This window comes from Apus apus, chromosome 2 (genome assembly GCF_020740795.1).
Source record: "Apus apus isolate bApuApu2 chromosome 2, bApuApu2.pri.cur, whole genome shotgun sequence".
Lineage (NCBI taxonomy): Eukaryota > Metazoa > Chordata > Aves > Apodiformes > Apodidae > Apus > Apus apus.
In genome coordinates, this window is record NC_067283.1 from 73,476,223 (window position 1) to 73,500,353 (window position 24,131).

General features: G+C 39.4%; 1 protein-coding gene across 1 annotated transcript in view; it reads right to left on the bottom strand.

Annotated features, from left to right (window-relative positions):
* The window catches only part of CDH6 (cadherin 6), a 109,807-nt gene that overhangs the window by 47,748 nt on the left and 37,928 nt on the right, over positions 1-24,131 (bottom strand). The window contains exon 2 of the mRNA XM_051611468.1: positions 6,625-6,980. Within this exon, the coding sequence (XP_051467428.1) occupies positions 6,625-6,855 (231 nt within the window). The 5' untranslated portion in view covers positions 6,856-6,980. The remainder of the gene's footprint in view (positions 1-6,624; positions 6,981-24,131) is intronic.

Here is a 24,131-nt window from a genome sequence, read left to right on the forward strand (position 1 = left end):
TGGTATTCACAGCTCCAAAGACTGGTGATTTAAGTAACCCAAAATAAACCATGAAATTCACCTGAAGACTATCCTTGAGGAGGAAGTTTAATATGTTCAACTGTTTTTCTATAGCTAGAAGTCTAGGGGCACACAATTCATGAAGAGATGCAGATGGCTAACAAGAGTAAGAAAAGATGATCTGTGAAAAGATGTGGCCCAAAATATAAGCACTGGTAGGAGCAGGTCATTTGCATATGGAAAACAAAATTGTTTAGTTCAGGGCACAAAAAATTAAAAATAAGAATTAAGAGAAGTACTGGCTTGAAGTTCCCAGGATTTGCTTGCTTCTCTGAGTGAAATGGGAAGAAAGGGAGGAGGTTATGTACCATTACACTGTAAGTACCATCATGTGCCATAATGGAGGAAATATGGCATGCTTGAAACAGATGGTTGTAAGGCTCTTATCTTGTGTAATATATCTAGATAAAATTGTGATGCCAAGTAGATTCACAATTATAATGATCGTAAACATTATCCAGGCTATATTTCCTGCCTTTTCATTTTCTGAATAACATTCTTGCCCATCCCACCTATTTGTCATTATCTTCTTTCTTAGCTTCCATATGACAGTTCAAAATCTGCAAGTTCTTTTCGGATTGTCATGCTGGGCCTCTGACCTCTCAACTGTCCCTCATTTCAGAGTTATCTTTATTCCACAGAGACCAACAGTAGAGGGAACTTCTATCAGTGCCAGTAAATCTTTCAAAGAGGAATATAAGACAAGTGTGTGTATGTGTGTGCAATTCAATATAGGAATGAAGGGCAGTTGGGAAAGTCAAATGGTAGAACATAAAACATGAATGATGGATGAGGAATAAAGGCAGTGCAGATGCGCCACAGCATTTGTTCTGCCTTTTAAGAGAATTACAACTATTCAGCCTATTGACATGAGAGGCAGGTGACCTAATCAATTAAACAGGGGGGGAAAGGGGATAAAGACTGAGGGTTTTTAATTTTTTTTTTTAATTTAAAAAAAAATATCAGTTTAGAAATTTCTGACTTTTAGCTGTGCTGAAGGTCACTTAGCCTCCCTGTACATCAAATTCCTTGTGTAACAGGCTATTCTTAATGCTTCTTTCACCACAGAGTTAAGCGTATAATTGCAATTAGTAAACATTAATGCATGTAAAGTACCCTATGACTTTCTGGTCAGGAGCAAGGGCAGGAGTGCCACAAATGGCCCACAAAAGCCCCATGCCCTGCACAGAGTGAAGTTCCTCTGCAGAGAGTGGTGCAGGCAGCAGCTAGTGCTCCCTGAGGACCACAGCACCCTCACACAGGTGGTGTGCTGGCTGGAGAGAGGCTAAATTTTGAAAGGTGAAGAACTTTAGTCTACCTGCTTCTGCATGGTGAAGGATGTGGAGGTCCTCTGAGAGGCACAGCGTAAAGTGCACATTTATATGTGGAAGAAGACAGCTGAGGACTTGCCAGGGACAGGGATCCAGCCCAGAGCCTTGTGTACACTGTGGGCTGTGCTGCAACCCATAGAGCACCTCAGACTGACTGATGCAACCTAGAGGTGACTGATAGCTGTCTTCAGTTTTGCAGTGAGCCACTTCAAGCACAGGAATTGTTCAGGATTGAGAGGTCACTCAAAGACTTAAAGCCTGGCTCATAGGCTGCCACTTCTGGAAGCAGAGTGCATAGTCCAGATGCAGAGAAAGGATATTCTGAAAGTCAAAACAAATTCAAAACTGTTTTGCATAGACTCCCTAAATACACAGAAGTTACAAGGGGAACTTTTAATTTTGGGCCTTGTAAAGATAACAAATAACCACTGTGTTTGGAACAGTAAACTGAAGGCATCAGGTGTATATCATAGTGCAAGTGACAAGGTAAACAAAACATACACAAGTGTTTGCCAACAGACCTGCATGAAGGATGTTAAAAGTGCGGATGGAAGGAATAATTTTAGTTTGACTTTTCACATCTTTCTTTTTTGGGGAAGAAACATGTCAATAAGCACAGAATGCTAGTGTACTAAAGATTTGAGAGAAACCAGAGTTTTCTCTTGGTAGATATCATGTCATCCAATTAAGATATGATACCTTTTAGTCAATTACTGCCTCAAATGCTGAAAATGCATGGAATGTATTATATCACAAAAATTTTCTTTGTTTAAATAGCCCCTTGTGTGTGCTCATAGACAGGTATTTTTGTTTCAGTATGTGACTTAGTCTCACTACTTGCGATGGTTTGGAGAGATTCTGCCTCTTGTTTGCTTTGCTTCTGGTGAAATGCACTGCAAAGAATGGTTTTGCTTGCCTTCAGAATAGTTATAGCCAGAAATAAAATCCACCAGCAAAAAGAAAAACAATACTAAAACTACACAGTGGTACCATTTAGTTAATCACCTCCTCCTCCAAAGCAGAACCAAGAGTACCTTAAACCATTCCTGACAGAGGGAAATTTATGTTTCCCAGTGGTTCTTCCAACACCAAAGAAAAGGATTCTGGTTTTGGCTACAGTAATGCAGTATCCTTTCTGCTTTGGCAAGCCATGCATCAGCAGGACTTGGACTTTATCTTCCTTGAAAAATGAAGTTGTCAGTGGAGGATGATTATGATGGGTTGTACAGGTAGTAACATCAGATGGCTTCCAGGCGAGCATACTGCTTGAACTATATGAACATCAATAAGACAAAGCAAAAATGAAAAGTGTGTCTGGAAGTTTCTTTTTAGTGCCAGAGTGTGACAAAACCGTTCCACAGTTGTGCCGGTTGTTATCAGGAAAGCAAGTTGCTCCTTTCCACTGCAGGCTGCCAGAAGTTGTTTCTGAGTTAATGAGTAAGATTTAAGACTTGTTCACATCTTTCATTAGTGTAAAAGAAAGAGGCATCCTATCCTTTAATGTAACAATGATTTGTAGGTTTGTGCTCTGGCAAGACCACTCAGTGATGGATGATAGTACATGGATGTTATGTAGCCAATGGGACAGCCATGCAAAAAACATTAAGTGGATCCAAATGGTAATTATAACTTTGAGTATAATCTTGGAACAGGGCAGTTTTTTTTTTTACTCTTTTACCTAGGACTATCTGACCTCTGGGGAACCTAGCATGTATTTTTATATACAGCTACACTGCCACTTTAAAACTGTGCTCAGTTGCCACAGATACAACTAGATCTCTTTTAAAACCCAACTCATATGTTGCAGATTTTGGCTAGGTAGTAGTGCTGGGCACTTCTCTACTGTGATGCTCATGTAATCCTTTTATTTTATTTTGGGATTGAATCCCTGCCAAGTGCCATAATTTCTGAACCAGAAGAAAAGATATCTTCAGGTTAAAATGTCACTGTGCCTATCAATCAGTCTTCAGTGAATTGCTGTAGTTCAAAAGTTATTCAGCAGTGCAATGAATAATTCCAGGCTGCAACTTGTCTGCAAGGTCTTTATATGAGTACGTCTGAGACTAACCAAGACTGGAAATGTGAATTTCTGCTCTTTCCAAAAGGCTTTAATTCATGAATATACAGGAATGAAATTCAGGAATACAAGAACTGGATAATAAAATGGTGGATCTGGTGTCAGAGTGACAGCATACAGTCAACTTGTACTGATAACACTGGGAGCTTCTTATTGGCAGCTGCATGTGATCACAGTGTGAAACAGCAGCATATTTGGGCTGACAGTAAAGTGTGTTGCATGCAATCCCGGGGAGCACTTCTCAATAGCTGACAGTACCCATGGGTACCAAAAAAAGGGCTGCTTTGTATTGTATATGCTAAAGCAATTATCTCTTAATGGATGGAAAGCATTTGGGTGTATTGGATATAGAGTACATAGATTTTGGAGAACAGTGGTGCGCTGGTCCATGACGTGGATGATGTTTCAGTGTTTTTCAGCACTGTGCTGAGCTCTATCTGCAGACAGATTACCTTTCATTTTTATTATCTCAAACATGAATACATTCACCTTCACTTTTCCTCTGAAACTGTTATGATAGAAATGTGGTTTTTGTAGTATAAACAGTAAAAATATTTTACAACTGCAATTTGAGCTGTTAGAGAAATAATACTGTTAGAATATTTTATAACATACTTTTTATATCTCAAATTTTGATATAGAAGCTTGAATTAAATAGGTGTTAACAAATGAAAAGACAAAAGTACAACCAGCCCAAGTAAAAAATTCTTTTTCCTTGCAGTTTATATTGAATATTTTTTATATATATAATTATTATGTTAATACCTACCAGCTTTAATCACTAAACACTAAAAAAACCCAGAAGATCCAGGTCTGACTTATTTTACAGTAAGACAATTTCCCTCTACATACATATATTGCTATTGTTTTAAAATATTTTCCTGTTTACATTTCTTTATGATATGAGAATGAAAATACTATAACCAAATATTCTTACAATTTTCAGTTTATATTTAAGGTTAACAGTCTTCTGAGAAAAAGTATGCTTCAAAGCATGTTCATTATCCTCATTTGCCCACACCAATCAAGTTTAATTGCTCAGTTAAATTGCCTTGTTACCTCTATTTGTAGACATTCAGCTGTTTCTATCATTTATCCTCACACCAATAGTCAACTTTCTCTAATATGAAATGGCTGCTCTTTCATGCCTCTTGGCTAATTGTTCAATTACAAGGGTGTGAGCACTTCTGGCATTTGAAAGACATGTGAAAGGCCACTTATGAACAGCTCAGGGACAGAGAATGGATGACATTTATACATTAGGTGTCATTTCTATGCTTTGTAATAGTAAGTGTATTAAAGCACTGATAGGCAGAGGAACCATTTATAAAAATAACATCCACTTTTTTTTTTTCTCTCTTAATGTCTGCAGTTCAAACTTTCTTGCTTTTCTGATCCAATTAGATCACTTTTTAACTGTCTCTCAGCAAACTCATCCTGCAGGAATATTCACTCCTCCATCAGTCCCTGTAAAGCAGATAGCTTCTACTCAAATTCTGCAGTGTAGAGACCGGGGGATTTGGGACTGAGCAGGTTTTATGTCAAAATTCACAGTGAAAATGACAGGTTGTAGGACTTGCCTCAGCACCACATGCTTTATCTTTGAAGAAAGAGATCCCCACTACCTTTACCTCCTGAGTATATGGTGGAAGAGAAGAGTGTGTGGAGGACTGCTGTCTTTCAGTGTTTTGTGGTGTGTTTTTTTTCCTTGAGTCTGTGTTTCTTGTTGTTTTTTTTTTTTTTTCCTTTCACTGTCTCATCTTGTGTTTTCATTTGTGCTCTCTTTAGGTAACCTTTTTCTTCCAACTTGATGCTCTACCTGTATTTGATGTCCCTTTCCCCTCCTCTGTCTTGCTTTTTCTTCTTAAAGTTTCCTCTCCTTCCACCTCTGTCCTTCTGTCTTACTCTCTTTGGGCTTTTTTTCTTACCCTGTAATCTTCCTTCTCTACTTCTCCTCTCTGAGGACCCTCTGCCTTTGGCTTTTTCCTGTAGATTGTGCTCAATGGTACCCTTTCATGAATGCTGATTATCCTGGTAAGGGCTCTATGAGTATTACACCAGCTGAGTAGTTCCTCATTTGAATTATGCCTTGCAGCCAGTTAGTAGGAAAGGAGTGTCACATCTGATTTGACTGACAGTTGATTGGCAGGCAAGAAAGGCAGCCAGTACCCCTCATGGGAATGATCAGAAGCTTGCAGAGGGAGATAAAATTTCAAACCACTATGATCTACAGCCTTTACTAAGAGGCTTGAGAGATCAAACTAGGCAGACACAATCCCATTTTAGTTTGGAAAACTAAGCTGTATTGTTTCTGCTTTGAACGTCATCATCAGTACCATCATTTCTCAGTTGTGTGAGAGTCTCCAACAGACTATGGCACCTTGGGCAGTGTAGACTCTCTCTAGACTTACCACAGGTGCATTAGCTCTACAATTCACATAACGGAGGTGGATATTCTCAGAGTTAAGTTGTGATTACTTATTTTATTGTTATTTTTTACCAATTCTTTTCTGTTAGCTTGTTTTGAGCTTAGAAATTTTTTAGCTGCCTGTTGCTTCTTAGCATATAAGCACACTGTACTTCAACAGTTGGCTTGGGGTATTACGGTCATTTCACAGAGTCCTCAGTGGCACCACAAAACCTCATGGCTGCAGCTTTGTTGAGTGCAGTGGGGAATAAAAAGGGAAATGGTTGCCTTTTGCTGATGAGAGAGAATCCTCACCAAAATATGAGTACTGTGAATCCTAAATATCTTGGACCAAAACCTCTTCCCATTTATATAGTTTGATTCTAGCAAAATTAATGAACACGAGCAAAAATGTATATTATAATTTCAAGCTAAAAATCTGGCCTAGACAACCCTAGAATTAAGCTTCATTATTTCCAGAAAAAAATTAAAAAAAAAGGAGGGGGGGGGAAATATTTAACATAATTGTCCATGATTAGCCATGGGACTTGCTGTTTCAATGAGGAACTTCCTGTTAAAATTTGAAGCTGAAGTGTACTAACTGTTCCACTGAATAACTCCTCAAAGGAAGCTAGGCAGACAGGAAGGTAAACTGAAAGTTTTAGCAGGCATTGTTCTTACCTACTTGCTATTGCTGGCTTTGCAGTGCTTCTAAAATCAAAACATAGATATGTAAGAAAGAATCTTACCTTGCCAACATATTGGTAGTCAGTTCCTGTGTATTCCTCCAATAAAAAGAACTGATTCCACATCCAGCTCCTTTTGGAACGATGGAGGTCTCGCCTGCTGTTTCCAGACAATACTAAAACCTTTTCCTTTTCTGGAAAGCCACTAGTCCTTTTAGACAACGGAGTTAAGAAACTTTGGTGGGGCTGACCAGCCCAAAACAGCAGCCAGAAGCAATGGTAAGGTCTCATCATGACAGCCCAAGAAGGTCTGAAGAATGACTTTTTTTTTTGTCCCCAAACTAACCTACTTTACCGCACTGAATCCAATCTCATGCCGTCTTCCGTCTTTAAATAGTCTTTGCCATTTCAAAGGATCTCTGAAAAGAAAAATAACAACTTTAAAAGCATTTCCAAAGGTACTTAACATTAATCACTACAGCAAATAAATGAAAAAGTAGAAGAGTAGTAGTGCTAGTTGAAAAGCTGGGCTGTATTTGGTTCAAAACATTGCTAGTGGTCCTTCAAATAATCCCAATTAATCTCTACATTGAGTAGGAGGAAGAAGTCCTCATGTTTGGGTTTTTGGTTTTTTTTTTACCCCTCTTTAACTCTGTTTACTTCCATTCATTGACAAAGGCAAACCAAGCATTTCTCTTTTTACTGCCTGAACTTTGGGATGTAACTGCTTAGTTTCTGACTGGGGATTTTGATGAGGTTACCTTATTACATTGAAGAAGGGCTAGTGAGAGTGCACACTGTTGTCCCAGGAGATATTCTGTTGCTATAGTTATGGGCTGCAGAGCCTGGACACAGAAAACACCAGGAGTTTTCCCTGACATATAAGAGGGTTTTGCCTTTTACTTCATTTAGGAAGGGTCAGGTAAACAGGTTAGTGAAATAAATGTGCATATTTGTCAGTATCTTCCACATCCTAGACCTCTTTGATACTGTGTACAAAGTTAAGTGGACATTTTGGTTCTCTCAGTTGCCTATTGTCAAAGTTTTGTATTGAGTTTTGGATTTTTAAATACATAGTTTCATGTGTAAATGTTTTCACTAGTAATTCAAAAAATAATAATAATCATAATAAAATCAGCTAGTTAATCTCTAGTTTTAGGTTTGTACTAGCTGTTTCTTCCTACTATTAGTACAAAATATCTGTGTACTCACAAAATAACTGTGAAAATGATCCCTGTCTCTGAAGACTGTGTGATTTTTTTTTATGAAAAAGCTATATATACAGTACTAAAGTGTAGCATGGACAGATCTTCTGTTTTTTAAAAAAAGTTGAAAGCTGTTATTTGGGAAGAAAAATTATACTAAGTGTTTCAGATAACTAGTAATGAAAAATCCCTAATGAACAGATTTGGAATATTTTATAATCTGAGAAAATCAGAGTTAGTTGACAGAAACCTTCGACAGCATCTATTTTTCATAAAGACTTTGTTAAATTTTTAGTCCAAACAGACTCATACTCTTAGAGAAGGATCATTTGATTAATTTTAATTTGGTTTTGCACAGATGCTCCTTGGAAAAGTAATTTTTTTTAATAACCTGAGCAAAAACCCATAGATCATTCTTAACCAGCTAAAATTCAACAGAGCAGCTCTCAATATTTGTAAATAACTATTGTGGAATGACAGTCTGACTATACCAAATTGAAAAGAGGTTTTTTTTGCTTGTTTTACTTTATAAGCATTTCACACAATAGCAGTTGAATCATATCAAAGGCCATTTTTTTCCTTTTGTGTATTTGCTTTTTTAAAGGTGTAAATGAGGCAAAATTTAACCTTTGAGCTACTCTGATGGAGTTAAAGCATTTACAATGCCTCAGGTTAGCCACTCTTCTGCTTGTCATTGCTCTTTGCAATAAATTGTACAAAATAACCTCAAGTCTCTTACAGTTCCTCTTAAATAATTTTCTACAAGGAAATACCACTTAGTTTTTAGATGGATAGCAGGTAATGGAACAGGACTGTTTGAACAATATTGTTTTACTGTTTCACAAGGTAAAATACCATAAAAGGTAACTTCTGGATGAGAAGGAGTCAGTGTTTAAGCATTTAGAGTAAGAATGGAAAAGCTACAATGAATTCTGAAGTACTCTACTTTCCTCCAGATAAGAGGGAAGGCATTTAGTTAGCTCTCATTAATGCTAGTGAACTTTCCGTAGGTAAAACCAACTCTGTTCTACAGGTCATGGGAGCTGTGTCCAGGTAAAGTTTTGAGTGTTGCAAGATTGTCACAGACACATGAGCTTATACACACATGCATAGATATACATGCACAGACACACACAGATATAAAGGCAAGAACATGCCTAGTGGCCACCACAAGAAAGCCTTCACAGAGGAAAAAGAGAAAAAGCCAGTGTGACTAAGGTTTACAATGTGTTCAACAGCTGCCCTCAGTGCGATTCATGGAGCACGGGCTAAATAAATGTGCAGGTTGCTAGAGGGGAACATGGGCAGATTCAGGCAGCAGACTAGAGAGAGCTGTGGAGACTTTAACTCTCTCCCAGTTTTTATAGTCTCTCTTATTCTCCTTCTGTACCCTTCAGACTTGTGTAAGGTCATGTGCTTTACAGCTCTGCCAACATCCACTCCTCTAACCCCTGGCTCTGTGAGGACTCTGTTCTGGTGGGCAGCTTCCCTGACGTGATACGAAAGGGGACATTATGTCTCATGCAATATTTTTTACTTCCAATTTTTTGCCAGGTTGCTTTGCAGGGAGGTTGGGGCCTGCCCAGGTGAGTTCATGAGTGCCCTGGGCAGTGGCAGCCCTGGCGAGTTGCTATGCCAGAGAATGCCCAGCATGACCTGTGCTCGGAGGGGGATGTGAAAAAGCAGATCAGACAGTACCTCTGGCTGTGCGCACGTGCCTCATCATATGAGGGAGACAGGGTCTGAGGTAGGGAGCTCAGCATACAAGCAAACCTATTATTTTGCTATTAGTGAGGTCTGTGTGGATTGCTGAGGTGTGAGGGAGTGAATATCAAGACTTGACAGGCTCCCCCAGTGCTTGTCTCATTAGCCCTACAGCCAAAACCTACAGTGAGGCTCCATACCTCTGCTCCTGCACATAACATTTCCTGAGCAGTGCTGCCTGGAGCAGCATTACCTGGACAGGATTTGTGCCAGCCAGATTTGAAGGATCAGTCCTTCAAATGCCAATTGCCAGGAAAAAATCATTCCTGCAGGGGAATTTTCTGCATTTGAAGTCAGCTATATTTTATAGCTCTGATGTCACAGGAGAGGTTTTATAGTGGCTCATGGTGAAATATAGCTCATGAGAATGATATCATAGCTGTGAAATATAGCCTTTTACTCTTCTCTGTAGAGATGTGTCCAAAATACTGAAATAAGGGCATGATCCTGTAATGTCCTTCTTGATTGGGTAGTCTTCGTGAAACAGCAGAGCTACTAAGCCCCAGCAGCTTCCCTGTGAGTGGCAAGAGAGGAGTCACACCTTTGCAGACCTTGGCTTAAGTGTGCAACTGAGGTAAGTACCAACTGAAGTCAAGGGTGTCTTTGCTCCAGGTGCCGATAACTGGTTTATTGGTTATAGTGATAAATCCAGCTGAGTGAATAAGAAGGACAGGAGCTCTATACTTTGAGCTGATAATTTAGTAAAGAGCAAACTCCTGTGGCTCTTAAATGCCATATTGTGCTCCAGCCCCTGTGTCTCATGATCCAGTGAGGTCTCTGCAATGTAATAGTTTTTATTGTGCTACCTCCTTTCTTTATTTTGCAAATAAGTCATTCACCAGGGATATTTTATTTTCTTTAAATGGAGATGTCCAAATATAACTGGTGGGATCTTTGGATGTGGCCTAAAATGTTTTCTTCAGGCAGTAAGACAAAAGGGATGCTTTAAACATGGCATTTCTCTCAACCATCAGCTGGTCAGCTGGTTGGGGAACTCACTGTGTTAACCAGCTCTTCAGAGTGAAAAATGAACTTACCCTATAACAGCCTGAGACAATTGACTTAGCTCTGTCAGGTCAAATATATAGCAAATTGGGGCTATATACAGGAGAAGAAGGAAACTGCATACCTAACTTAAAAAAAAATAATCCCAGTCTAACTCCAGGTATGATGATTGCTAACATAAAAGCAATGTCACTTGCAGTCACAGAGCTGTCTTCGCTGTGACAAGCTGCAGATTAAAAGTTTATGTTCATGCCTCTTTGAAGGATCAAATCATCAGACAATTGCTTAATCACTATAAATATCAACTTCAAAATTATTTCCCCTAGGTGATGATATTCACAGCCAACCTTTTTTAGTTACCCTCTTCCCCAGTATCTCATTAATGCAGGTAATGTCGTAATGCCACAGATGTGACAATTCAGTTTTAATTTACATCATTTCAGAGAAATAATTATTTCAACTACAAATCAAAGAGGAAATGCATCCGTTGGAGTCACTTCTGTGCATCAGGCAGCTCTGCCCTAAAGGTGCCTTTCTGGCACAGTGACAGACATCAGTTGCCAGTTCTTGGCATGAGGAACCCCAAAGAGATTCCATCTCTGCTCTCAACACTCTGGGATGTGTTGCTCTTCCAAGCTTGTGGTTAAATAAACCAGACTATCAAAGTGCCTTCCTGTAAGAGCCATCAGAAAGGAGAGGAAAAACATTTTTCTTCATTGCTTTCTGTTCAGCCCCATAGTACTCCCACCTCACCAGGCTCTCAAAGGAATATGCATTATAAAATGTTCTAGACTGTGGACTTGAGCATAATTTCTTTTCAGATCCCATGCATTCAATTATATTTCTATATGTATTATACATCTCAGGCATTATGGGCTGTTGATTGTTAGATTTTTTAATAGCCTCTAAATATGCCAACAACCATCAGTGTCTATAAAGTTTCTGACATAACCTTTATTCAAACAGAAGTGCCAGTATAAAAGATCTTTTATTCCCTAGTCATCTAGGTACAGTTTCATTGTTTGAGGGTTGGGTACAAAGCTTCACACATAAGGATGAAGGTCCAGGAGCACGCTGGGTTGAACATTAATTGATTTTCAAGAATTGATAATGTACTATTATTCTCACAGTGAGACTGAGGAGATGAAAGTTAATAGATGATGTGACATAGTGATTTAAGAAGCTGTACATGGGAAATGTTACTGATATACCCTGGAGGACTGTAACATAAAAATTCAGCTAACAGGAATAGTTAGTTTTAGGTTTTTTTGAATTTGTTTTTGCTTTTGTTTTGTTTGTTTTGTTTTGTTTGTTTGTTTGTTTATTTGGTTGGTTGGGTTTTTTTGTTTGTGTGTGTTTGTGGTTTTGTTTGGTTTTGGTTTGGTTTTTCATTTATATGACACAATAAACTGCATCCATCTCCACAGAGATTGCTTAAGTTCTTGGTGAAAAGTGCACAAGAGCAGAGAATGGGTCATACTCTTTCATGCTAGCAGATCACAGTATTACTCCCCCCATATCAGATTTGACTCATGTTGATACTGGAAAGATGCAGACTAGTTAGGTACTGGCTTCATCAACAGCCATATTATATGAAGTGTCTATCATCACCTTTGTAAGAAAGGCAGGATCCTGCCTGGAAGCTTTAATTTATATTTCGTTTTGTAGAAGATGTGGGGATGCGGGATGCACTAAACATATTCTGATATCATGTCTTTTAGATGCTAACCCAGCAAGCACCAAGTGAGCTTGCCAGCTAAACTGACCCTGCTTAAGTCCCAAACAACTATACAGGGCAAACTGCAAGCCACAGTAACTGGGCTGCAGGCTTCAGCTTCACAGTTTCCCCATGCAGGAGAGTCAGTTGTCAGTCCCTTAGCCAGACCATGCAGTGAGACATACTCTCCATGGTCCTGCTAGAAGGACTAACTCAGACCTCAGGTGCAAGTGTTGAACCCATCAAGCGTGAGAGAGAGAAAGATATCAACACTTGGTTGTCAAAGCTCGAGAAATGATAGGTGAGGAAAACATCAATGGGGGAGGAGGCTAATGGGCAAATAGCAAGTCCTGTGTTTGCTGCTAAGGTGTAACAGTCTGTGGTAAGGAATTAATCGTACTAGGTAAGGATCTGGTGATTATTTGCTTGGGTTTTACCTTCTTGCAAAGCCATGCCAAAAAAGCAAAGTCCAAGTCCCTAAGGGAACTTGAATGACCCAGAGGAACCAGGACCCTAGGTTATCTCTGAGGTTGTCCTCACAAATGTGAAGTATGTGGTTCTGCTACCCCACAAGCAAGACTGCAAGGAAAGCATTAAGGCAGTAAGGAAAATCTGCTTTGTCATCATGAGGGTGGAAGGTTAAAATAGCAATAACTGCCCAAACATATATCAGCTAGCTTCAAAAAACAGAGGCTTCCAAATTTATCATATTCAATTATTTTCAGTGTCATATTAATATGTTTTAATATATCACATTGATAGATTTTCATATATAGCAAAGAATCCCTTGCTAGATATTTCCATATGCTCAGAAGTTGTAACATTGCAGACTTGTCCATAATTGTCTTGGATTTAGAATCCAGACACTGAATTTGAGCTTACTTTATCATTATGTCTCCCTTAGAACCAGTCATATCTGAAAGTTTCCATCTAATAATTTTCTCAAGTGTGAATTAGATTTTGCATCTCTGAAATACAAATTCTTCTTGCTTCATTGTCCATGAGGCATTTATTTGTAAATATCAGTCATAAATAGAAAAAAAATAGCAATGTTTTAGTGTAAAGATAGCTGATGAAATTTTAATTTTCTAATGTTCACTTTTTAAAATATCTTTGTTATATAAACTCATATGCTCTAGTGATAATTCCTTTAAATACATTTCTGAAATAATAAAAAAAAACAACAAAAAACAACAGAACAGAGCCAAGTGAGAATTCAAACTGAAAGACTTGTGGTTTAAAACTAGAAGTACTTTCTGAAGCCATCAAGTACACAATGTAATCGCAGCCAGTAGTGGTTGATTATAGTGTCTTTCAAAGTAATTTTTTTATTCAGTTCTCTCAGCAGGAAAAAAAGGGTCTAGAATGAAAAATAACTAAATGCAGCAGAAATGTTAAGATAAGCACAACCTCCATTCTGCATTGGGATCTATTAACACAGCCCTTTTGGACAGTGCAACTGCATTAACCCCAGAAGACCTGAATATACATGAACATCAGCCTTCACAAAGGCACACTCTGACAAAAGAGGGAAGTGAGAAGTGTATCTCCTTCTTTACTTCATGAATGGAGGTGCCAAAAGATGACTGTATGACTTTATTCAGTAGTGAACTGGTGATGTTGTTTGCCTGCTCTCAGATATATATATATTTTTTTTTTTTTTAATTTTTTTTTTTTTACCTGGCATTCGAGAAGGGCCTCAGAGCCGTCTTGTTTCAGAGATGCCTGCTCTATATTTAGCCACACTGAGAGTATATCTTTTATCCACTGTGCATAAACAGTGTCAGTATACAAGACAGAGGAATGGAAATAGTTTCCTTAAGTTGACTCTTCTGTGGTTGTCCAAAAATATCTGTGGTGGGGCTGGAACCTGGCCTTGGATTTCCTGAGTCATAAAGCAGCATTTTAATTACAAGGTTGTTCTTCTTCCTTTATGATGGTGAGCCAGTCTAAGGCATAATATCTCTGCTTAATCCACCATGTGAGCCTTTTCTGCGTATACCACCTGGATGCTGGCATATGCTAGAGGCTGTGTGAACACCGTAGCTGGGGCACCTGGAAAAGTATCTGACAACCCAGGTGTGCAGGCAAGAGCAGCAACCTTATGTAGGTGTCACAGGCTAGTCACCTCTGCAAGCAGCTATATGGAGGAAAAAGGACAGACCCAGCTCTAGCTGATCCTGTCGTCATTGTGAGCTACCCCTGCGAGGCGTTAGCAGGAAGCAGGAGCTGATCTTGTGAAAGGCTTCTAGCTTCTTCTGCCTTTTGCAGGTGGTGTGGGGACAGGCCTCCATGGTATTTTCATTGTCCCTCTGCAGAGGGAAGCATTCTGCTAATGCTGCCTTATAATCTAAAATAGGGGACAAGTATGTGACTAGCAAGTGGTACAGAATAGTAGTGTTGTTTTAAGTGGTTTCTTGATGGAGAGAAAACCAAAACAGTTAAGCAATCAACTACATTTAGAAGGAGAACAAATCGGTAGCACTCCTACAGCTGTGCGTATCTGGTACATGGGTCTTTTATTCCTGATCAATACCTGGATGGCAGAGAGCAGCAGATGTGCATAGAATCATAGCCAAAGGGTTTTCAGTAGAACCAAAAATATTTTTGAAGCCATGAAAATAATGTAGGAAAACCTTATTCCTTGTTGCAGTACTTGATGGAAGTCTGCAGCGTTGTCATTCTATTGTGAAAGTCAGTGCTGTTTTCAGACATGCGATAAGCTACTACCAACCTTATAGTTACTTTAATAAAATTGGAGTTTTCCAGAACACTATTTATTTATTTATTTTAGGGTAGGGGACTAGCACATTCTTCAAAGCAGGAGTGTCAGCAAAAAGAAATTCAGTCTGCCTTACGCATTGAATTTGATGTCTGAAAAGGAGCCTAGCTTCCCTACCCAGTTAATAGGAAGAGGAAGGCACTCGGGTGACTTGAAGTGGCTGCGTTAAAGAATCTTGGTTTTCCACTGGAAATGCTACAAGGTTTGAATACCTCTTATTCTATTTCTTTTTAGGCTCTGGTACTTGAAAGTCTCCTAGGCAGATTCTTAGAAGTGATCAGTGACTTTTTAGGCTTTTATTTGGAAAGCAAAATAAGACTCCATTCTGAGAAAGGTATGAGATACCACTACCCTAAAATCTCTAATAAGGGAATTGTTCCAAATCTCTGCACACATAAAAAAACAACTTCAAACCCCCAAACAAACAAAAAATCAACACCCCAAACCAAACAAACAAAAGAAACTCACAACCAAAAAAACCCAAACCAAAACTGGTTAGCTCCTCCCTAAAAATTGTGGTCTATCTTGATTTCAGTAAAGCATTTGACACCGTCTCCCACAGCATCCTTGTAGATAAGTTGATCAAGTATGGGTTTGATGATCAGGCAGTGAGGTGGATCAAGAACTGGTTGAAAGGAAGAAGTCAGAGAGTTGTAGTCAATGGGGCAGAATCTAGTTGGAGGCCTGTGACTAGTGGAGTCCCTCAGGGGTCGGTACTGGGACCGGTGTTGTTCAATATCTTCATCAACGACCTGGATGAGGGCACAGAATGTACCCTCAGCAAGTTTGCTGATGACACCAAGCTGGGAGGAGTGGCTGACACACCAGAAGGTTGTGCTGCCATTCAGAGAGACTTAGACAGGCTGGAGACTTGGGCGGGGAAAAACCTGATGAAGTTTAACAAGGGCAAGTGTAGAGTTTTGCATTTGGGGAAGAAAAATGCCATGCACCAGTACAGGTTGGGGGCTGACCTGCTGGAGAGCAGTGTAGGTGAAAGGGACCTGGGGGTCATGGTAGACAGGAGGATGACCATGAGTCAGCAGTGTGCCCTTGTGGCTAAGAAGGCCAATGGCATCCTGGGGTGTATTAGAAAGGGTGTGGTTAGTAGGTCAAGAGAGGTTCTCCTCCCCCTCTATTCTGCATTGGTGAGGCCACATCTGGAATATTGTGTCCAGTTCTGGGCCCCTCAGTTCAAGAAGGACAGGGAAGTGCTCGAAAGAGTCCAGCGCAGAGCCACAAGGATGATTAAGGGAGTGGAACATCTCCCTTATGAGGAAAGGCTGAGGGAGCTGGGTCTCTTTAGTTTGGAGAAAAGGAGACTGAGGGGGGACCTCATCAATGTTTACAAATATGTAAAGGGTGAGTGTCAAGACGATGGAGTTAAGCTTTTTTCAGTGAAGACCAGTGATAGGACAAGGGGTAATGGATACAAGTTGGAGCATAGGAGGTTTAAGATGAATATCAGGAAAAATTTTTTTACTGTAAGAGTGACAGAGCACTGGAACAGGCTGCCCAGAGAGGTTGTGGAGTCTCCTTCGCTGGAGACATTCAAAACCCGCCTGGACGCCTTCCTGTGTGATGTACTCTAGGTGACCCTGCTCTGGCAGGGGGGTTGGACTAGATGATCTTTCGAGGTCCCTTCCAACCCCTAGGATTCTATGATTCTATGATTCTAATGTGAGATATCCTGCTGCTTTGTTTTTTGTCATGCACACTCAATCTATCATTTATTAGGCACCCACCTCCATGCAATCAAACGAAGATTATCCACAAGATCCCATAAGTGAGACTGAATCCTAGACAACAGATCCTTTCTGTGCTGATCAGCAATTATTCAAAGCAAAGGAGTCAGTGATACTCTGCAAACACAAGAGAAAAATCTGGGCTTGCAGCTGTTTTAGTGTTGTTGCAGTTCTCCCTCTAGTATTGCAGTGTGATAATGAATGCAGAGGCTATACTGCCACATGCATAGTCAGGAATAAAAGAAAGGAGGTAAGGTTTATTTTTCTACAGGTACCAGCATATCTTCCTATCAAAGACTGACTATGTTTGACAGTAGTAATTAAATGGCAGTTCAGTAACGGACACAAGTAAAAGACAATTTTTTGACAAGAATGTTTTGGTTGTGCTTTGGGCAATGTATATTGTTGTCAAACATTGCTAAAATCCTAATTTACTTCCTGCAGAAGAAACACACAGACTGAGGTAACAGAATTGTTGTGGCAAGTGGTACAACTGAGGGGAAAAAAGTAAGCAGAGTTCCCGATTGTAATGTAGGCGTATTAGAGCTTATGCACTTTTCATATGTACAAAAGAGGTTGTTCACGTCTGTTTTTTATTTAAAACTGTCTGTGACTTCCCAGTTCTGGGATAGCTGTAATCCTAAATGTGTTTCCTACTGTCCTTTTTGTTTGTTCTTTGGGTTTTTTTTAGCAATCCTAATATCTTCTTCCTGTCTTTTGCAGTTCCCCCTTACAGGGACTTGTTCTCACTACCCCCATGCCCTGTTTCATCAGTAGTAGAGTGAAGCAGTTGTCTGTCTGAAGCAGTTTTCCATTCATCAGCTGCTGTTTGCTTCTTACTCTCTGCTAGAGGCTCAGTCATCACTGTATTTTTCTTTACTTCTTGACAGAATCATATGCTGATTTCCCACTCTGAAGTTAGGTGAAAACAATCACTTTGTGGGACAAAAGGTACTAGACCTAGGGAGGACAGAAATAGCTAAACTTTGTGTTTGATTGTCAAGGGCTTTCTTATTTCTCATAGACTCTCATGGTCATTTACCACTGTGAATTGGATGCAGAGTGCTCCCAAATCAGAAATGCCTGCAATACTCAGTTTATTGTGGGCAAGTGAACTCCATTTGTGCAAATACACTCCAACAGGGGCAATCAACTGGAAAATAGAGGGATGCCCATTAAGAGTCATTTCATTAGGAATGTGCTATTAAAAGAACTGTGGATTAGTAGGTCATGTCTCTTTTTTTATGAAAGAGTCTATTATTTTTTTGATTGTGATAGTAACTGGCTATACTAAAATGCTATAGCTATAGCTTATTTTAAAGCCTCTTAATGTTACCCCTGTTAAGCTCGGAGCTTAAGAAGCTGTAGCAAAAGACAGGAGACCTAATGTAGATCTGATGGCCTCCCTTCTCAGACATCTTGATCCTACTTGGGATCCTATTAAGAGTCTGGGAGATCTTCTCAAGCAGGGCTCGATTGGATGGCAGAGGATGGAATACCTGTGAGCAGTTTTCCTGGACTGTCCTCACGGCTAGCAGTAAAAAAAAGCTGCAGCTGTGAGTAGGACTGAGCCATTTCTGAGTGACTTCAGAGTTACTATTCATCAGAATGACTATTAAACTGTGAATAAGGCATGTTTGCAGTTCATCCAGAGTGAATAAATACCCCACCATGATGGCAGGGATATTCTAGCAGTCTGACCAGTAGGACATTTTTGTCCAGGCAGGATGATATTCAGTCATCACACAACTGCCTGCCAGAAGCAGCTACATCCTGCCTGTGACTTCAGGTGAGGCAATAAACTTTACCTCTTCAGTGTGTATTTCCAGCCACAATGACTCATTACTTAACTGAGGTTTTGTGAACAGTGAGTGACGTTTCTGAAACTCTTGAAGTTTCTTGAATAGGAAACATGCATACTTGCTTTTCAAATCACTAATCTGAGAGGTGGCTTTCTTCTTTGAAAAGAGCTTTTTAATATGTTTTTGCTAGTAATTTTATGCTACTCAGAACATAAAAATGTATAAAAGAATAAAGTTACTTGTGACTGAATAGCTTCTGAAGTATTTAATATCGCCACTTATGTCACTAGTTATTTGAAAAACCTTAATGAGTTGTTTAATTAAGGATATTTAGGAAATTTGAATCACATGTGGTTGTTTTTTTTTTGCTCACTTGTTTCACACAGCTCTGCATATAAACACTGCAAATATCAAATATTATACACATATATAACTATCTCCTTAGCTTGTATTATTAAAGCATATACCTCTGGCCATTGAAAAGAATAGGAAAGTTCCTTTCAGTGGTACATGATGACACTGTAAATATGTTGCTTATTAGGAGTAAAAAAGCATCTGGGAAAGAGTCCAATCAGACTTCAAACAATTGGTGTTCATACTATTGTAAAATTCTTTGCAATTATATATGAAATCTCTTTGGGATATAAACAGAGTTGATATGTTTTGGAAGTGGGTGTCTAATGGAATTACTGAAATCTTCCCCTTGTGTAATGGAGACTTGAATAAGGTATTTTATTTTAAAAATCTGTTCCAGACAAACTCTTTGATATTGATTTCCATGGAAGGGAGTGGGCATCATGCTGCAAGTCTTAACTATATTGTTAATGCTAAATAACTATGTGATCATCATATGCAGCAAACTGGGGATTAGAAACTTCTAGGACAACTCTACTTTTATGTTTTAGACAACTGAAAGAGCTAATCCTGAAAATACAAAACGTGTGATGCAAGTGGTTGTTCTCTGTCCAGGATTCAATGGAATGTTACTCTGTGCAAACTACTGAAGATGGCAAAATTGGCCTTCTTTGCTCAGTGGAGTTTTGGTTTTGATTCTGAATTAATTCCATGGAGTTGCCAGGATTGATAGCCAAGATCAAAAACACTGGATAAGTGGTTTGGGAGGAGTAGAATTAAAAGAAACTACTTCTGCATAATTTGTGCTTTCATGACTGAAAACAGATGCCTCGGTTTAAAAAACAAAGATACTAATCTGGACAACAGAGACTTCTTATTTCAGAAAATCCTTTTCATCTAAAACATATTCCCCTGAGCACTTAATGCTAAAGAAAAGTATGTCCAGTAAGGAATTAAACTTGACCAGCTGAGGTGTTAGTACAAACTCTGACACTGATCTTTACATCAGAGGGGGGTAAATCTCCTTTCTTCCATTACTGGAAAGACACTCTATAAGTCTTAAGTATTTTCCTTAGCCAAACTTAAACTTCTGGTGCTCTTATAGAAAGCAATAAATAGAAACAACCACCTTTGATCTTATTGAAACTGATGAGAACTTTGTGTAATTAGAGCCAGTGCATTACTCTGATTTATTTTTTTTAATGTTTCTTAGTCCTACTACTGCCTCTTTCAATTGGTGTCCTTCTTTTTATTGGCAAAAATTTCTGTTAGCCTGACTTTAGTGACTACAGCTGAAGACACTGAAGCTTAAATACCATCTGAAGTGACCAAATGTTTACTGACTGCATCTAAAGAAATCCATGCTTTTGCAACAAAGGATGCATTTAATTAAATCTCCATCGTTCCTAAAATTTTATTTTATTTGTACTCATAATATGTTCCACACTGGTGTCTTAAATATTGCATGCACTTCTGGTGCACTGTGACTATCACCAGCTTAGGCTGCTTCCTTCTGGAGAGGTAAAAGCCTCCTTCCTGTCAAGGTCATTTAGCTTTGATCCTAAATTCCTCCCACTTTCTGCTTTCCTGTTTCTCTCTTACCTCTAATTATGGGTAAACTGATGTAAGCTGAAAATTACCAAATTGCCCTGAAGGCAAACATAAGTGTTTATTCACCTGTTTAAGGTACCTGCATAGTCTCAATTACCAAGGAGATCGATCACTTAATAATCTTTATTGTATTTGTCCTCAGAGTCATTTTGTGAGAATTGCAAATTCCATGTTCATTCCTGAACATGGAGGCAGAGTGAATTTAAAGACTAGACCTTCAAAAGCATTTTAGAAACCTAACTCTCACTGCAGTCAGGTCAATGGCATTTAAGCCTCTTATCCTGTGACCTTTTAGCACTAATTCAAAATCAGAAGATAGTATGAACCCTGAAAAATCTGAGGACTCATTACAAACCGAACATGGATAAACTAAAAAATAAATACGTTTACTTCTAATTACTCTGCTAGATTTAATGTATTTCTACTCAAGTCTCGACAACTTTGTTTTAAATTATATTTTTCTTAAATAATCTGTAAGACATTTACAGTTTTATGTTATTTCTCACCTGCTGGATGAAGGCAGATTCAAAACAACATGAAAATTACACCAGCTGTTTATTAGCTCCACCTACACATTATCTGTTTAATTGATTGTCTTGTAATGAAATGTTGTTTTCTTCAGTTACATAACCAATCCATAATTTATCTGTTTTAAACCAGAAATTAGATTCTCTCTCCTATTTAAAGCCCTTGCAACCTAGCAACAATGCAGGTGTTAGGTACATGCAGGTAGTATGAGAGGAAGACTGCCCTGGAGTTATATTCCTCTGCTCCCCCCCCCATAATCTCTAAATAATACCCATTTTTTCTGCTTTACTGCAGGTTATTTTACACTGCAGGTTGCAAGAGGTCTTATTTTCAAGTATGGGCACTTATAAAGCAGTCAAGATTATCCAAGATTCAGGCTGTCCATGAAAAAATACAGTATTTAATTAAATGGGCAGTCTCAGATTCGTTATTTTAGATATTCACTCCTTTCTGCATATAAATACCTGAAGTTAGTTGAAAGTGTGAGATACTGTCACTTAGTACCATATTCCAATTGTTGAGCTTACTTGTATATATTAAAATTTATGTATTTAAGCCTGCATCTGTGTGCTATACACTACTACCTATACTAGTAATGGCTATAGTAATGTTACTATTGCCAGTGGAAATTGAACTTTGATTTCAGTGCTGAAGGGCTAAAGCATTTCCTTGAGGTTAGTATACAGAATAGGATGGATTCTTAAAACCACAACCTACTGTTCCTTGAAATGAAAGTGTGACTCCATCAGATGTGAATAGAGCTGGAAAGCAAAACCTGGGTTTTTTGGGGAATGATATCTAACACTTTGGCTGCAGTCCATTTGACTGTAATTGGAACAAGATCAGGGAAGTGCAGTTTTACTGACAAAGTGTTGATGTAGCTGGTGTTTGCGGTTGTTTGGAGGTGAGTGCGTACACGTCAGCAGTACCAGTGTGAACACAGCTTTTGTAGCCCTGTGCTTTAGGAATTAAGGTGTTGCCATTGCTACTGACAAATTGGAGATTTTGTTTTACCTTAACACAGGCCGCTTCAGGCCTTGCCTGGTCCCAGGCTTACGTTAGCTTGTTTTAGCTGAACCAGCAATTGCCCAACAAGTGACTAATGTCCAGCTTATTTTATTTGTTATCTTAACTCTGTGAAATTGCATGGGTTTACCCTAAATGAATGATGCCATGTATGTTGTGCCAACAAATCCTAAGTGAATATTCTGTAACTAAAGATGGGCACCAATTAGAAAAGCAATAACAACAGAGGATGTGAAAAGTCCAAGCATATCCAGGACCAAGAATGAAGAAACTCTGACCATCCACAGCATACTCCTCCTAGTGAGGAAATGAGGACACATTACTCGCTGTTAATACCTTAAGTAAGGTGAGCATAACATGAGAAAAAGCAGATACCAGGAAGTCAATGACTACCAAATTGGATTGTACTATTAATGGGAATTGGCAATAATTAGATAATATGAACTATAAAAGTTAGCATCATTGTAACTGAACTTGAAATAACTTTTTGAAACATTAATTAGACTAACAATAAACTCTAATTGTTGACTCTGCATATAAGGTGTGTTCCCTTATGCCCATAATGAGATTTTGACTGTAACATTCTTTGTCAGATGGGCAATTTTTATGCAGCAGAAGTGTGGAAAAAGAGAAAATAATGAGAAATAGCAGCAAGGAGAAAGAGAAGGAGTGGCAGCAAAGAGGCTCCTGGCTTGGCAGCACTTCAGAGCTGGGATGCAGCTGGTTATCCAGCTGTGAGCCTGGGATGCAGCCAGACAAGGAAGACTTGGGGCACACCCCCCCAGATGTACCTTTTCACTGCATTTGTATTAAGACCACACCAGTGGCACTCTGACATATCAACTGGCATTGCAGGTGTCAGGTATTTTCTTAGGCTTCAGCCTGGCAAAGAATTTGAATTGGGGTCACTCCTCTGTGCTGTCCACAGAGAGCAATGTCAAAGGTAGGGGACTGCATGCAGAACTGAGGGCTGCGACTGCCCTCTTGGTAACATCATCAATTTTGCTCTTGAGGCAGCCCACTGTTCTCAGCAATTTTTGCACCACGAGAACAAGCTGTGTGCCAAAACAGACAGCATCAGTTCATTAGTCAAGGCTGACTGAAATTCAGAGCCACATCTCAGATGTATAGCCCATCATTTGGAGGCCTGAGGGAAGAGTGGATGAGGGTGACTAAGCAACCAGGCTTTCTGGCATGCTCTGGGGCCAGAACTGGTCCCTGACAAAGCCTAGGTAGTCTTGGGGAGCTTTGTAGTCACTACATCAGCCTGTGCTTTGCTGCTTAGCCTCTACCTCCCCAAATCTCTGCATCTAGAAACTGCAGTCCAAGACTATCCTGGAAATGCTTCCTGTGCTGACATAACACGTGAGCAGAGTTGCCTGGAGTTCAGTCCTCGGCAAATGATGAAGCCTGTTGGAACATGGTCTCCCTGGTGGTGTCTGGGGCTTTGAAGGCTCCTTTAATGGCTTCTAAAACAGGCCCTTTAGTAAACACAGGAAATCTGGAAGAGTGATGGATGGCTTCCTATTCATGTCCAATTGCATTGTATGTGTGACACACGAGTTGGTTTTCTCAGTCATAAAAAAATAAAAACCAACATGCCTCACTGCTTTTGAAAGCTAAAAAGGGAAAGGGAGCATTTCACTCCAGTGGAATTGCATACCCATTGAACTGACATGGTGGGGAAAGGGCTGGGATGCAGTTCCTGTGGGGGCTTCCACTTAAAAGCACCTGAGCCATCCCTCCTGAATAAGCATATGAAGGAAAACGAGTTGTCTTCAAGAAAAAAATAGCAATGTCTGGCCTGCCTTGCTATTCCTTCTCAAATGGGGGACTGGTGTGGAGGGGGTGGTACAATACATAATTCCTGCCCGAACTCTGCATATTGAGTTAAGCCTAACATTTGGATTTATTAATAGTATAAGTTCCCTCCTCCATTCCCCCAGGATAAAAATTCTATCTTTTTTTGCCAGGAGCTGCATTTTAATGCATGCTTACAGGCAGGTAAGGTTTGCAGAAGGTGACTCCCTACAG